This window comes from Acipenser ruthenus, chromosome 17 (assembly GCF_902713425.1).
Source record: "Acipenser ruthenus chromosome 17, fAciRut3.2 maternal haplotype, whole genome shotgun sequence".
Classification (NCBI taxonomy): Eukaryota; Metazoa; Chordata; class Actinopteri; order Acipenseriformes; family Acipenseridae; genus Acipenser; species Acipenser ruthenus.
In genome coordinates this window covers 8,417,487-8,430,992 of record NC_081205.1, presented here as the reverse complement: position 1 = coordinate 8,430,992, position 13,506 = coordinate 8,417,487, and the positions used below count along the sequence as shown (strand labels likewise).

The following is a 13,506-nucleotide window of genomic DNA, read 5'->3' as shown; positions in this document are numbered from 1 at the left end:
TGTGTGAAGTCACGGATGAAAATTCTATATATATTTTTTTTAATACAATATATCTGCAGAAAAATAAAATGAGTGTCTATAAGTAGGAAAAAAAAGAAAATGAATCTATTTTATATGATTTTCACAACATCAGGTTCAAGTTGTAATCCTGTAAATCGGGAAGCTTGTTGCTTCTGTGGTACAGTTTGCAGTTATTTTACATTTTGGTTTGTTTACATATTATTCTGATACAACATGTTGTACATTGAGAGGTTTGATGCTTTTATGGAGCGCCGGTCATCCTGAAGTATGTATGCAGAAAATGATCTTTCTGCGTCAACACTATTGTCAAGCACCTGACAGCAACTACAGCAAGTGTTGGGAATTTCGTTAACATGTTTTTCCAGAACTGGTAAACTGACAATTTCATAGTAAGCACAGTATTCACGCTGTGCTACACAGTTGTTTTCAAACAGTAGAATGGCCTTAAACACTTTTCTCATGCTGAGATACTTCTCTTTATTTGAGCCAAATACCCGACAGATATTAAAAAATGCAGCTGCATGTTGACAAAATCAGGCAGTAGAGTCTGCTTTACGTTTGGGACACGATGTCTCCAAATGTTTATTACAGCTGGCTTTATGACTAAGCTACCGGTATGTTGCGCGTTAAACAAAACAATAAACCTTTGCTTTCGTAAAATACATTTTGGGGTATTGTGCAGCTCGTAACTGCGCTTATTTTTGCTCTTTTGCTAATTTCTAAAATGTTTGCAATGTGGCAAAGTATTGAGTAATGTGAACGGCTACATTACAAAGTAAGGCAACCAAGCGAGTTCAACATCATTAGCGCAAACATGAAAAAAGCCTTTCTTTGGGGTTTCTTTTGGTTGAAATGGAGTAAAATCACGGTATCCGTGACACCCGTGACCACCGTGACTTAATCCCAGCCTTAATCAGAGGCCCACCTACACTAATGTGGAATTTGCCCAATGAGCCAGCTGAAGACAACAGAAAAACACTGCCCTTTTTTGTCATAGATTTATTTCTTGTCATATATATTTTTTTTATTTTGTCTAAGGTAAAACTATACAAAGCCAAGTAGACATTCAGCCAGTGCCATCTTCAGAGTACCAGTACAAGAAGAAAGCACTAGCCGAAACGTATGTATACAGTACCAGTACACTGAAGGAGGCACAAACTGAAATGTTGATCCACTAGACATAGTTTCTATGAAGTTTTACCTTACAGTTCGGACGGAGCGTTTTGAAGTTACCCCTGTGTCCCAGGGATGCTCAAGCCCTGCTCTTAAAAAGTGACCTCTTCGTCGTCCTGTCTACTACTTTATTGACTTTATGGACTTTAATTATTACCTTGTAACATGTCACAGCAATGCCATTATCTCTTACAGTACAAAGATGCAAATTGGTCACAAAGGTCAAAGGGGTGGTCCTCTCGCTTTTCAGATCCCTCATCGCTGTTGCACTGATCAAGAGGAAATTTCAGTTAGATATTGGAAAGTTGTTGGATACAGTGGCTTACCTGAGGAATGATGGTGAGCTTGGATCTCAGATCATGGAGACCGATCTCTGAAATCTTCACCCCATCTATAGTGATCTCTCCTGCTGCAGCTTCCAGGATCCTGAAGAGGCACAGAGTCATGGACGACTTGCCAGCTCCAGTCCGCCCCACAATGCCAATCTACACAATTTGGACGAGAACATACCTCCAGTTAGTAACTCGGGAGCCATACCAGTGTCTTATCACACTTCAAATTGGGCGTTTAGTTATGCATTATAATTAGGGCTTATGTTTTTTGGGTTTTATTAATTATATTTTTTGGTGCTTATTTTTTAGCTATTTGAGTTTTATGTAAATCCTTTTTTTTCTGGGCTTTCGTTTTTGATATGCTGTATGAAAATTAGTGTTTTCAGTTACTTTCCAAAATGCTTGAGCGTTTTTTGTGTGTCAAAATACATACAGTAACTTGACAGTACTTGCATACTTACGTTGTACCTTCTTTCCTTTGCTGTCTTCCACAACGAAATCTCTATGGTCACGGGCACATTCTGGGTTTTTTGTGTGTAGGCATTGTACATTTCGCCACAATTCTATTTTAAATCCTCCTTACCTTAACTGTAATACAGCTTTAACAAGCCTCCATCCTGATTGTAATCTCGTTTTAAATCTCGCAAGTAGAGTCAACAATAGAATGAATCAATGACAGATACAAGTCAGGAAGGCAGGACATTGCCCAGCAGCATTGGTAAATGTATTTATTTTTATTATTATTATTATTATTATTATTTTTTTTTTTAATTAATTTATTTTTTTAATATAATTTAGTCGTTGCCAATTATTTTTTTTATTATTTTCTCCCAATTTGGAATGGCCAATTATTTTATTATGCTCAGCTCACCGCTACCACCCCTGCGCTGACTCGGGAGGGCAAAGATGAACACACGCTGTCCTCCAAAGCGTGTGCCATCAGCCGACCGCTTTTTTTCACACTGCGGACTCACCATGCAGCCACCCAAGAGCTACAGCGTCGGAGGACAACGCAGCTCTCGGGCAGCTTACAGTCAAACCCGCAGGCGCCCGGCCAGACTACAGGGGTCGCTGGTGCGCGGTGAGCCGAGGACACCCTGGCTGACCTAACCCTCCCTCCCCCCGGGCGGCGCTCGGCCAATTGAGCGCCGCCCCCTGGAAGCTCCCGTCCTCGGTCGGCAAAGGAATAACCTGGACTCAAACTCGCGATGTCCAGACTATAGGGCGCATCCTGCACTCCTTGCGGAGTGCCTTTACTGGATGCGCCACTGGGGGGCCCCATTTATTATGATTTTTGTAGTAGATTTTATTTTTTATTTTTAATGGGAAAAGGGGAATGTCAATGTGACTAGATTAACCGTTTCCACAGTTTTTCTGGTGTTTATTGGCTATCCACCGATTTCATTTTTTTGTATCGGGGGGTGTTTTATTGGGTTTTATCGGTTAAAACCAAAAATCAGAAGCCCTAATTATAATATATAGTTCAAACCATGTGGAAGGTTTTGAAATACCCAGAGCAAGGAAAAGAAATTGGATCAATGTGCCAAATAAGTCTGATATTTGTGGTTTAGCCAATTAATACTGTAATATAGGTATAACATTTTACAGGAGTTGGTATTTTCAATGTGGGCTTGTAAAGTAACAATCTTATGTGAATTTTACTTGGTAAACTTTATGGGACATTATACCTTTAAGAATGTGATGAGGAGTAGCACCAAAAGTTGACTAGAAAAGTGACATTTGACCAATCAGACGACACACTCCAGCTTTGAGCCTAGTACAATTTGATTTCATACCAAGAGAAAGGCTGGATGTCTGCTGGCATTTATCACCTAGCACTCTTGCTGTGCTGCCTCCAAATCCTTCACAGTAGGGTTTTGCAGCAGCTGGGAAAGCTCAGACTATAAACTGTGCTGGTATTGTGCACTGTGTATTTGGTAATTGTAGTTTTAAAAAGGACTTCAGATGACTTGGATAGACGGTCTAATGAGAGTGTTCAGGCAGAGCGTATGGGGTCAGTGCTAGGAGCCTTGACCATGCAATTCTTGTGACAGGGGAACCTTATATAACTACTTTATTCTTGAAAGGGACGCCTGTGTTACTGCAGGTTTCTGCCATATGGTTTCCACAGTTTTCCAAACATCAGGGTGAAAGGGGGAAACCAGTGTATATGTTAAGAAATGTTCTGCCCAGTTGACTTATGACCCATGATGTGCAAAAAGGTTTAACAGTTGATGTATGGTCCAATACCTTACCTTCTCTCCTCCTTTCACCTGTAGAGTCAGGTTCTTCAGTACCAGGTCCAGTCCCTCCCTGTACCTAACACTGTAATCATTGAACTCCACCTTCCCCTGGGTGGGCCAGTCCTCTGGAGGCCTTTTGTCTGGGACTATCCAGGGTGCCTGTTCAAAAATTGCAGTCCAGGGTAAGGTACTAATTTACTGTACAGCTGAGACCTTTAAAACAAATGGAACTGTACAATACCTAACCTAATATTGGTATTGTCAAATTAAAGTTTTGTAAGACACTAAATTCTTCTTGGCTTTTGTTTATGCAAAATATTTCCTCTCAATGGTTAACCAAATACCAAAGTTAATGTACTTAACAATGAATGGTGTTACTGTTAAATGTCTTACATTTCTATATGTTCCACTGCAGGCTAATTGAAGGCAAATGTAGATGTTTAAATTCCTTCTCTACAAGGATTTCTCTCATTTTCTTACCTCAGTCTCAGTTTCAGAATACTCCTTCACTCTTTCCACTGCCACAATGTTGCTCTCCAGGTCAGAGGTCATCCGGACCATCCAGTTCAAAGACATTGTGACCTAGGATATGTAAACCAAACATACAGTGCCTTGCGAAAGTATTCGGCCCCCTTGAACTTTGCAACCTTTTGCCACATTTCAGGCTTAAAAAATAAAGATATGAAACTGTAATTTTTTGTGAAGAATCAACAACAAGTGGGACACAATCATGAAGTGGAACGAAATTTATTGGATATTTCAAACTTTTTTAACAAATAAAAAACTGAAAAATTGGGCGTGCAAAATTATTCAGCCCCTTTACTTTCAGTGCAGCAAACTCTCTCCAGAAGTTCAGTGAGGATCTCTGAATGATCCAATGTTGACCTAAATGACTAATGATGATAAATAGAATCCACCTGTGTGTAATCAAGTCTCCGTATAAATGCACCTGCACTGTGATAGTCTCAGAGGTCCGTTTAAAGCGCAGAGAGCATCATGAAGAACAAGGAACACACCAGGCAGGTCCGAGATACTGTTGTGGAGAAGTTTAAAGCCGGATTTGGATACAAAAAGATTTCCCAAGCTTTAAACATCCCAAGGAGCATTGTGCAAGCGATAATATTGAAATGGAAGGAGTATCAGACCACTGCAAATCTACCAAGACCTGGCCGTCCCTCTAAACTTTCAGCTCATACAAGGAGAAGACTGATCAGAGATGCAGCCAAGAGGCCCATGATCACTCTGGATGAACTGCAGAGATCTACAGCTGAGGTGGGAGACTCTGTCCATAGGACAACAATCAGTCGTATACTGCACAAATCTGGCCTTTATGGAAGAGTGGCAAGAAGAAAGCCATTTCTTAAAGATATCCATAAAAAGTGCCGTTTACAGTTTGCCACAAGCCACCTGGGAGACACACCAAACATGTGGAAGAAGGTGCTCTGGTCAGATGAAACCAAAATCGAACTTTTTGGCAACAATGCAAAACGTTATGTTTGGCGTAAAAGCAACACAGCTCATCACCCTGAACACACCATCCCCACTGTCAAACATGGTGGTGGCAGCATCATGGTTTGGGCCTGCTTTTCTTCAGCAGGGACAGGGAAGATGGTTAAAATTGATGGGAAGATGGATGGAGCCAAATACAGGACCATTCTGGAAGAAAACCTGATGGAGTCTGCAAAAGACCTGAGACTGGGACGGAGATTTGTCTTCCAACAAGACAATGATCCAAAACATAAAGCAAAATCTACAATGGAATGGTTCACAAATAAACATATCCAGGTGTTAGAATGGCCAAGTCAAAGCCCAGACCTGAATCCAATCGAGAATCTGTGGAAAGAACTGAAAACTGCTGTTCACAAATGCTCTCCATCCAACCTCACTGAGCTCGAGCTGTTTTGCAAGGAGGAATGGGCAAAAATTTCAGTCTCTCGATGTGCAAAACTGATAGAGACATACCCCAAGCGACTTACAGCTGTAATCGCAGCAAAAGGTGGCGCTACAAAGTATTAACTTAAGGGGGCTGAATAATTTTGCACGCCCAATTTTTCAGTTTTTTATTTGTTAAAAAAGTTTGAAATACCCAATAAATTTCGTTCCACTTCATGATTGTGTCCCACTTGTTGTTGATTCTTCACAAAAAATTACAGTTTCATATCTTTATGTTTGAAGCCTGAAATGTGGCAAAAGGTCGCAAAGTTCAAGGGGGCCGAATACTTTCGCAAGGCACTGTATTTCTCCACACACATCCAGACCTGCATTACACCTAAGTTTATGGCACTGCCATTTTGATTTAATCCAGGCCCTAAAACAGAGGATATGTCATGAAAATTCATGCCAGTCAGTATTTATGTCATAGGCCGATGCTGAGCACTATTTTGACACCTGTCCTTTATGCACTACGGATATTGGTATGCCAACGTGAACTGCACACCGCCCATGGCTTTAATACCGTATGGCATAGTTTTTCATGAGATATCTTGCTTATGACATAAATAATTAAATTTTCTATAAATAGGATATCAAAAAGAATTCTGTAGCTACCATTAGCTCATTAGAAGGTACCATATGATAATATATTACTTTTTACAAGGCAATGCGAAGTAGGCAGTACTGAGCTGGTGCCTTTCAACAGATGTAGAGAATTGCATTCTTCAGACCTGGGGTTTGTAGTCTTTTTGAAATTCCTCCACCTTAAATGTTTGGTATTTTGTGAATATCAACGTTTTGTGAATTAAGTTTGTTTTAAATGATATGCAGTACTTAGCGGAATAATATAATTGCATTGTAGTCTTCTCATTATGAAAAAAGATTCGGTCACTAACCTTTCATAACAAAATAATTCACAGAAATGTAGCCCCATGAATGGTATAAAAAGCATTTATCAAACTCAATTGCTTTTTTTATAGGCGTAGGACTGGAATGAAAGCATCACGTTATGAATTTGCAAACAAAGTCAGAAAAAGCTGTGCTCTTGATTTAAACATAACCTTGCTGCTGCAATTGAACAAACACAGGAAAACGCGGCATTCGAAAGAACAACATGTTATACCTGCAATGCATAAGACACAGAGAGTCCAACCATGCCTGGCGTCAGCTTGTTCCTCTCAATCACTGCAAACAGGGCAGCAAACAGGACAATGCAATTTCCAATGAACTCAATTCGAATGCCAAGCCACCTGCAATGACCATGAGCAAGAAACACATCACAGGACTGGTGCTCTTGGAAGAGCAAATGAAGCTAGAATGTGTACAAACTTGTGCAGAAGAGTTTTGTTGGAATAGTTAGTAATCACTGCAAATAATGATCTAAGTACTAACAAAAGAGAATCATACATAACACACATAATAGGATTTGAAACAGGCAAGACATGAAAATTCGGGAAATGACAAAAAGATTATACCTGTTGGAAACAATACCAGGGTAGTAACTTTTCTGGTTCTCATCCACTTTCTTGTCACTTATGAGAACAAAAGCATTTTGTCGTCCGTATGCACGGATCACACTGGTACCTGTGATTGTTTCTGAAAAGTGGGAGTATATAGGAGACCTGCTGACAGATTCCAGACGCTTAAGCTGACGAGATGTTGCCACATAAAACCGCTGCAGTGGACAAAACAAAAGTCAATTAAAACATCTGAAAATTCAATATGAAAAACATGTAATGGGCTGATTCATGAAGCATTTACTTCCCTGTTAAAACTGGCAATGTTACATAAGTAGGAAGTTACTAAGGTTTATGTAGGAGCTCTTATAATGAATATGTTGACTTATTTATTTAATGTTTTTTTCTTGTAACATTAAAAGACCAGGTACTGTAGCTTCAAATTTCATAGTGCAACATTGTAACCGCAATCATGCAAATGTAAGGGGACAGTAAATAAATAAATAAACAATGTTTAATTTGTTCTTTAAGAAGAAAATTGAGGAAAATTGGAATGATAGCTTACTGAATCTCACCCATTTTTTTACGAGAAACAATCTATTTAAAATACTAAATCATAACAGTTGAATACATGTATTTATAATGAAATCACAAGTTGACTGCTTACAAAGTGAACATTTCAATGAGGTAAAGGGTTGATGGCTTTTTACAGGCTTGTTAGTCTGTGTTTTAGCAGTATGCAAGTTTTAGCATCTGTATTTCTGCAAAAAACTGCTAAGACCCACACTAATTTTAACACAGCCCTGCAAGGGTTAAAGTTTCTATATATTATATATAAGACCGCAGTTGTTAGTTTTAGTGCAAAGCAGCCATGCAAAGAATCAGATAATGCAAACAGACATAAATCAAGGCAATTCCAGGACAAACTCAGTAGCATTAGGGTTTTCGAGATTAGGAAATCAGTAACAGGCACCCTGGAATTACATAAAAACCATAAAAAATGTATTATTTAATTTTGGTTGACTTCCATTTGAGTTACAACCAGGATTTATGTTGTTTTCTCCAACTTCTTTCTATAGTCACTGCTATTGTGTTTTAAGTTTATTACTCTAAACAAGACCTTCATGTTCTTGTGTATATGTAAGTACTATGCCAGTATTGGCTTCAGCTAGCTCTCAATACACATTTACCCATAGCCACAAATGCTGCCTTAAACCTAAACCCCTATGGCCTGGCTTCACTGCTAACTGTCACAGTTAGAGGCTCCCCAAACTGCCCCTCACTCTGAAGCCCCTGGTACCCCATAGCACTAGCACACAGACAGTTGTAAACAGGCAGATTTTGTTAAAATGTAAAATAAAACATTTCGTTATGATGTTTAAACCTTCCCAACCCAACCCACCTCACACCGAACATGGAGGACAGTATGTTACCATAAATAGGGCTGGTAAAACAACAGCCAAAAGGACTGTTTTCAGAATTGGCTAAGCAAACACAAAAAAAATGGCTGTAGGCTCATTTTATTTGTGGTGGTATTTTAGAATAAAATGAAGCCCATACACATAAATGACCTTAGTGTAACTCAAAAGCTCAAAGTCATTCGTCGCACCTCGAGCACAGCCTCTCTGACATAGAGACTAAAATGACATTTTTCAAATAATATTTATTTACTGGCGTTGTCATTTTTTGTTCCCTTTAATATCAAGAATTGTTGATCATAGGAAACTGTTTCAATTTTGGATCAAAACCACTGATTATAGATACAATCTTTCTTCAAATGTGATCAAGTCAGTTTCAAATTAGCCAGATCTAAGTCTTTTTAACAAAGAGGCAAGATTTGTCTCCCCAAAATCTGCCAGCAATCAAACGAACCTGGCTTATACCAAATAAAAGTTTTTTTGTTGTTGTTTTTTTTTTAATCAGAATGTATCACGAATGAATATGGAAGGTTCCAATCATATCGTCTTTAGCTTTATATAACCCAGCTGTGTAAACAGCTGAGACAGGCCTGCCGGTTAGCTTGCTGGAGGCCCCTGTTTAATCTTCTCTCAGCCCCGGCCAAAAGCATTGCAGCATCCTATAGAATTAACTCATTATGCTTCATAAAGTCAAATGAAACCTGCTGAATAATGTTACCTTAACATATTGAATTACATACCGCTTTGTAGCTTTCCATATACTTAACGAAAAACTGACAAATTATGGCTTCGGGTAGACTTTTGCGATGCCACTTTGTAGGTTCTTTGATTACATGATGTTCAATAAAATATCTAAATTCTGTTCACATATATGTGTGTGTGTATATATATATATATATATATATATAGTTTGAGAAAAAGGAAAACTGCTGTGTACCAAAATGATCAATAAGAAAAAAGAAAAGGATATTTCAGGTACTTAAAAAGGTAGAATAATTGATTACAAATCAATTATCAGGACGTTTCGGACTACAAGTCCTTCATCGGCTGAATACAAAAAACAGTGCCAAAAACAGTGCACTGTTTTTTTGTATTCAGCCGATGAAGGACTTGTAGTCCGAAATGTCCTGATAATTGATTTGTAATCAATTATTCTACCTTTTTAAGTACCTGAAATATCCTTTTCTTTTTTTCTTATATATATATATATATATATATATATATATATATAGAGAGAGAGAGAGAGAGAGAGAGAGAGAGAGAGAGAGAGAGAGAGAGAGAGAGAGAGAGAGAGAGAGAGAGAGATAATGAGAATAGATGGGCTTCACTGAGTTACAGGAAAATAATTCCATCTAGGGTTTCTGTGACATCATATACAGTATGAGGCAGAAAGTCAAGTAATCTATAAACTGTCACAGAAACCTGAGATGGAATTGTTTTCCTGTAACTCATTGAAGAGGCCCATCTATTATTTTTTATAATACATGGATACCCTTGTGATGTTAATAGTAATGAAGATGAGGTTCAGCAGTACAGTTGTGTTTTTTTAATTCTAAGTGATGCAAAACTTTTGGCCACAGCTGTATCTCCATACAGTAAACATACACACTGCAGCATGCCATGCTATACTACCGTCCTTTATATATGGGACTATTTAAATAACAATTTGCTTGCATGTAAAGTGGGTGGTATCAGCTGCATGTCTGCACTCTGCTGACACACTACCTTTACAGTGTAACACGGAATACCTGGTCGATACAGGCTATTGGAAATGTAACAGACTTTCAAGGCTGGGTATAACAGAGACACCTTCTTGTGCTTGGGGGTGAAAGATGACTTATGTTCCCTAACTGAGCTATGCAGATTAACCAGATATGCCATTACGTCTAGATTGGTCATCCTCAGAGCTTATTGGCCTCTAGTATTCTGGTGCATTTCTCAGAAGGTTAGACATGGTATTCTTTTTGCTACTAATTCCAAAAAGACATTGATTGTGAGCCCAGGGTAGCAGATTGTAATGGGTTTAGTATTTCAGTTTTCTACATTGTGCACCACGGACACAATTGATGGGTAGTGGTATTTTATATTTAATGAGGAAAAAAACTATACATATATTAGGAAGTGAACAGGGTTGTTTTATATGGTTAATATCTGTAACTAAAAGGTTGTGAGCCATGCAGTTATTGCAGCCATTTCTACTCATTAAACAATATGCTCATAATATAATTTGTTTTTTACTGTTACATGTAACATACAATTCCCCACATATACACCATCTACTACAAAACAGGATTGCTGTTCTTTTTTTCTACCTGACATCATTTCACTTTTCAAATTCAGTTTTTCCAAACTGCTTACAAAATATTTGCTATAATACCAAATATTTCTAAACCAAACTGGTAAAATAAAAACAATAAAAAGGTCTTTCTGTAATTACTATTAAATAAAATACATTGTAGACATATTGTATGCAGTTTGGAATGCTGTGAGGTTAGTTTGGCTAGCCTTAAATATATTTTGTATTTGAAAACTTAATACAAATATGTAAAACGGCACGTTTTACTAACTTTTCCAAATGACTTATTTTGAAGCCTTATTTGTATTTATTTGTATTCTGTTTTTGTTTGCTTCTTCATTTGAGGAATTGGTCTGCAGAGACAAAACATCCAAACATTGTGGCGTGCAGGAGTGACTAGAAAGACAATCACCTTGTCAATTTATCGTGTTAAAATGACATCAATAAATCCCAATTTTTTAAAAAAATCATGTTTTAAGTAATATTTGCTACTTGTAGTTAGCCCAGTCATCCATTCATACCTATGCAATGCTAATGTCTAACACGTGCAAAACCTATTAATACCATTAAGATATTCACTTGGGGGGTGGAAGACCACACTATACATGGACATACAATTGTGAACCAAAATTAATTTCAACATTGAAGACACTGAATTTACACATTTCTTTTAGTATTTCTAAATTTAGCACTTTTATAATTATGGACAGATGATTTTTACATTTGTCAGTACATCCCCATAATCAATTATTGTTCCAAAACTAGAGACAAAACTGATGACAGTATGCCTTGCTTTGGTTACAGATCCTGAAGACACGTTATTTTTGTGGACTCCAAACTCTAAAAGTTATTAACATTATAAAATCTTGGTCATTTGTTTCTGCATATAGATATCAGTTTAGTTTCTGTAGTTTATTTTTCACAATGTCAGGTAGTTATTAAAGAACAGCGGTCAAAAATATTAGCATCGGGTCCTGTAAATGACACTGAGGATGGATACTAACAAGATTGACCACACCACACAGGTATTAAAACACATAGCATGCTATATCACTGAGTAAGCTGACTCTCTTCCATTTACCTGGACCCACCAATAGAACATCATTAATGGCACTATCACTATGAGGAAGATGGGGGTGAGGGCTGAACATATGAGCAGGACTGAGGCTGTGTACCAGAAAGTGCGCATCCAAATGTCAATATTTTCAGGGATGTTGATATCAATTGTGTCGATGTCTTTGGCAAATCGGTTCAAAATTCTCCCAGAGGGAGTGGCTTCAAAAAAGCTCAGAGGGGATAGAAGGGTGCCCTGAAGCATTTGCTGGTGAATCATCTGGGACGCTTTCAGCATCAAGTAGGCCCGGCTTAGAAAACAGGTAATGAAGATAAGAAGACCTGTGTGGTACAGCACAACAAGAACAACTGTGATTCAACATTCACATTGGAGGGGGGGGGGGTACACAGTTCTTTAGAATCCATCATGCATTCAAACATTTTGTCACCAGGTGGCACTGTGTGCCATTCAAAAATGTCACTGTTAAAAGGCTGGGCTTTTTTCACTATAATGCTTAGCAAAGTGATAAGGTAAGCAAATAGCAAGTCACATAAGACTTGAGAATTTTGAAATAATTCATGATAATTAAGGCCCTGTGAAAATCGTGGAAATTTTCTTTAAAATTCACGGCATTGTCAAAGTTAAAGTATCATATTTCGCAGAATGTGCACGGAAATATAAAACAAATTACGTGTATAGATTTAAACAACAACAACAAAAAAAAAAAAACAGCAAACAGATAAATGCACTGACATCAAAATTAACATCAAAGTTACTCAAGCACTTTACAATAGCTTGTGAAACTGTGTTGTAATTAACAGCCTGTAGGTAAAGTGCACCTGCAAGGAAAGCATACAGTTCTAGTACGTCAGGTGCATGTTCACCATTTAGGTCTTGTAAAACAAATAAAATGTGTAACCCATACTGATCTTGGGCATCAGGCACCACTGACAAGCAACCAGACTGTGTTACCAATTCCATAATCTCCTGCTTGTGAGACTCTGCAACTTAGCTAAGTATTCACGTCTCAGCTGGGCTGATGAAGGAATCACTCCACCATTTACTACACTAGAATTTCCGTAACTTTTGGTTGTCCAATTTTTCAAAAGGGATACTTGCGCAAACAAATGCCTCTGTCAGGTCAAAATTTAATAAGTGGACTTTTGGAACATGGAAGTCACCGTTTTTTGTTTCATTGCAAGTAAAGCAGTCACAGTACTCCTCTGGATTTCCGCCTTTCACAGACGAGTTTCGGTAATGATCTACAGTAATTTTGCAGGACATGCAGAACAAGAGTTTACCTCCATCGCTGTGTAAAACTTCTGCTGGATACTGCTTTACGTGATCTGCTGCAGACACATTTTTAGCCTTTTTAGAGACATCCATTTTTTTGTTTACAGTGTGTAGTATTTTAAATTCCCGCTTAGACTGCATATAGTGACATGACATAATCACTGCACAGCACTGTATGCATGGCAAATATTACACGCAGGCGCATATCAGAGCTGTACAGTTTTTGTATGAAATACAAATAAATTATGAAATTATTTGAATTTCTTAAGAATATTGTAAAAACCGCA

The 13,506-nt window shown here is 38.0% G+C and overlaps 1 protein-coding gene across 5 annotated transcripts in view; it reads right to left on the bottom strand.

Moving 5' to 3' along the window:
* Positions 1-13,506, bottom strand: part of LOC117423399 (ATP-binding cassette sub-family C member 3-like) — an 86,286-nt gene that overhangs the window by 3,633 nt on the left and 69,147 nt on the right. For 2 of the 5 annotated variants that reach the window (XM_034039090.3, XM_058989911.1), the window contains 6 exons: positions 11,954-12,267; positions 7,177-7,376; positions 6,825-6,951; positions 4,250-4,351; positions 3,782-3,928; positions 1,521-1,679 (listed from right to left, as the gene is read on the bottom strand). In XM_034039090.3, coding sequence (XP_033894981.3) covers positions 1,521-1,679; positions 3,782-3,928; positions 4,250-4,351; positions 6,825-6,951; positions 7,177-7,376; positions 11,954-12,267 — 1,049 coding nt within the window. Of the gene's footprint in view, positions 1-1,520; positions 1,680-3,781; positions 3,929-4,249; positions 4,352-6,824; positions 6,952-7,176; positions 7,377-11,953; positions 12,268-13,506 lie in introns of those variants that run through there. The other 3 variants (XM_034039091.3, XM_058989910.1, XM_034039092.3) reach the window with 3 other exon arrangements.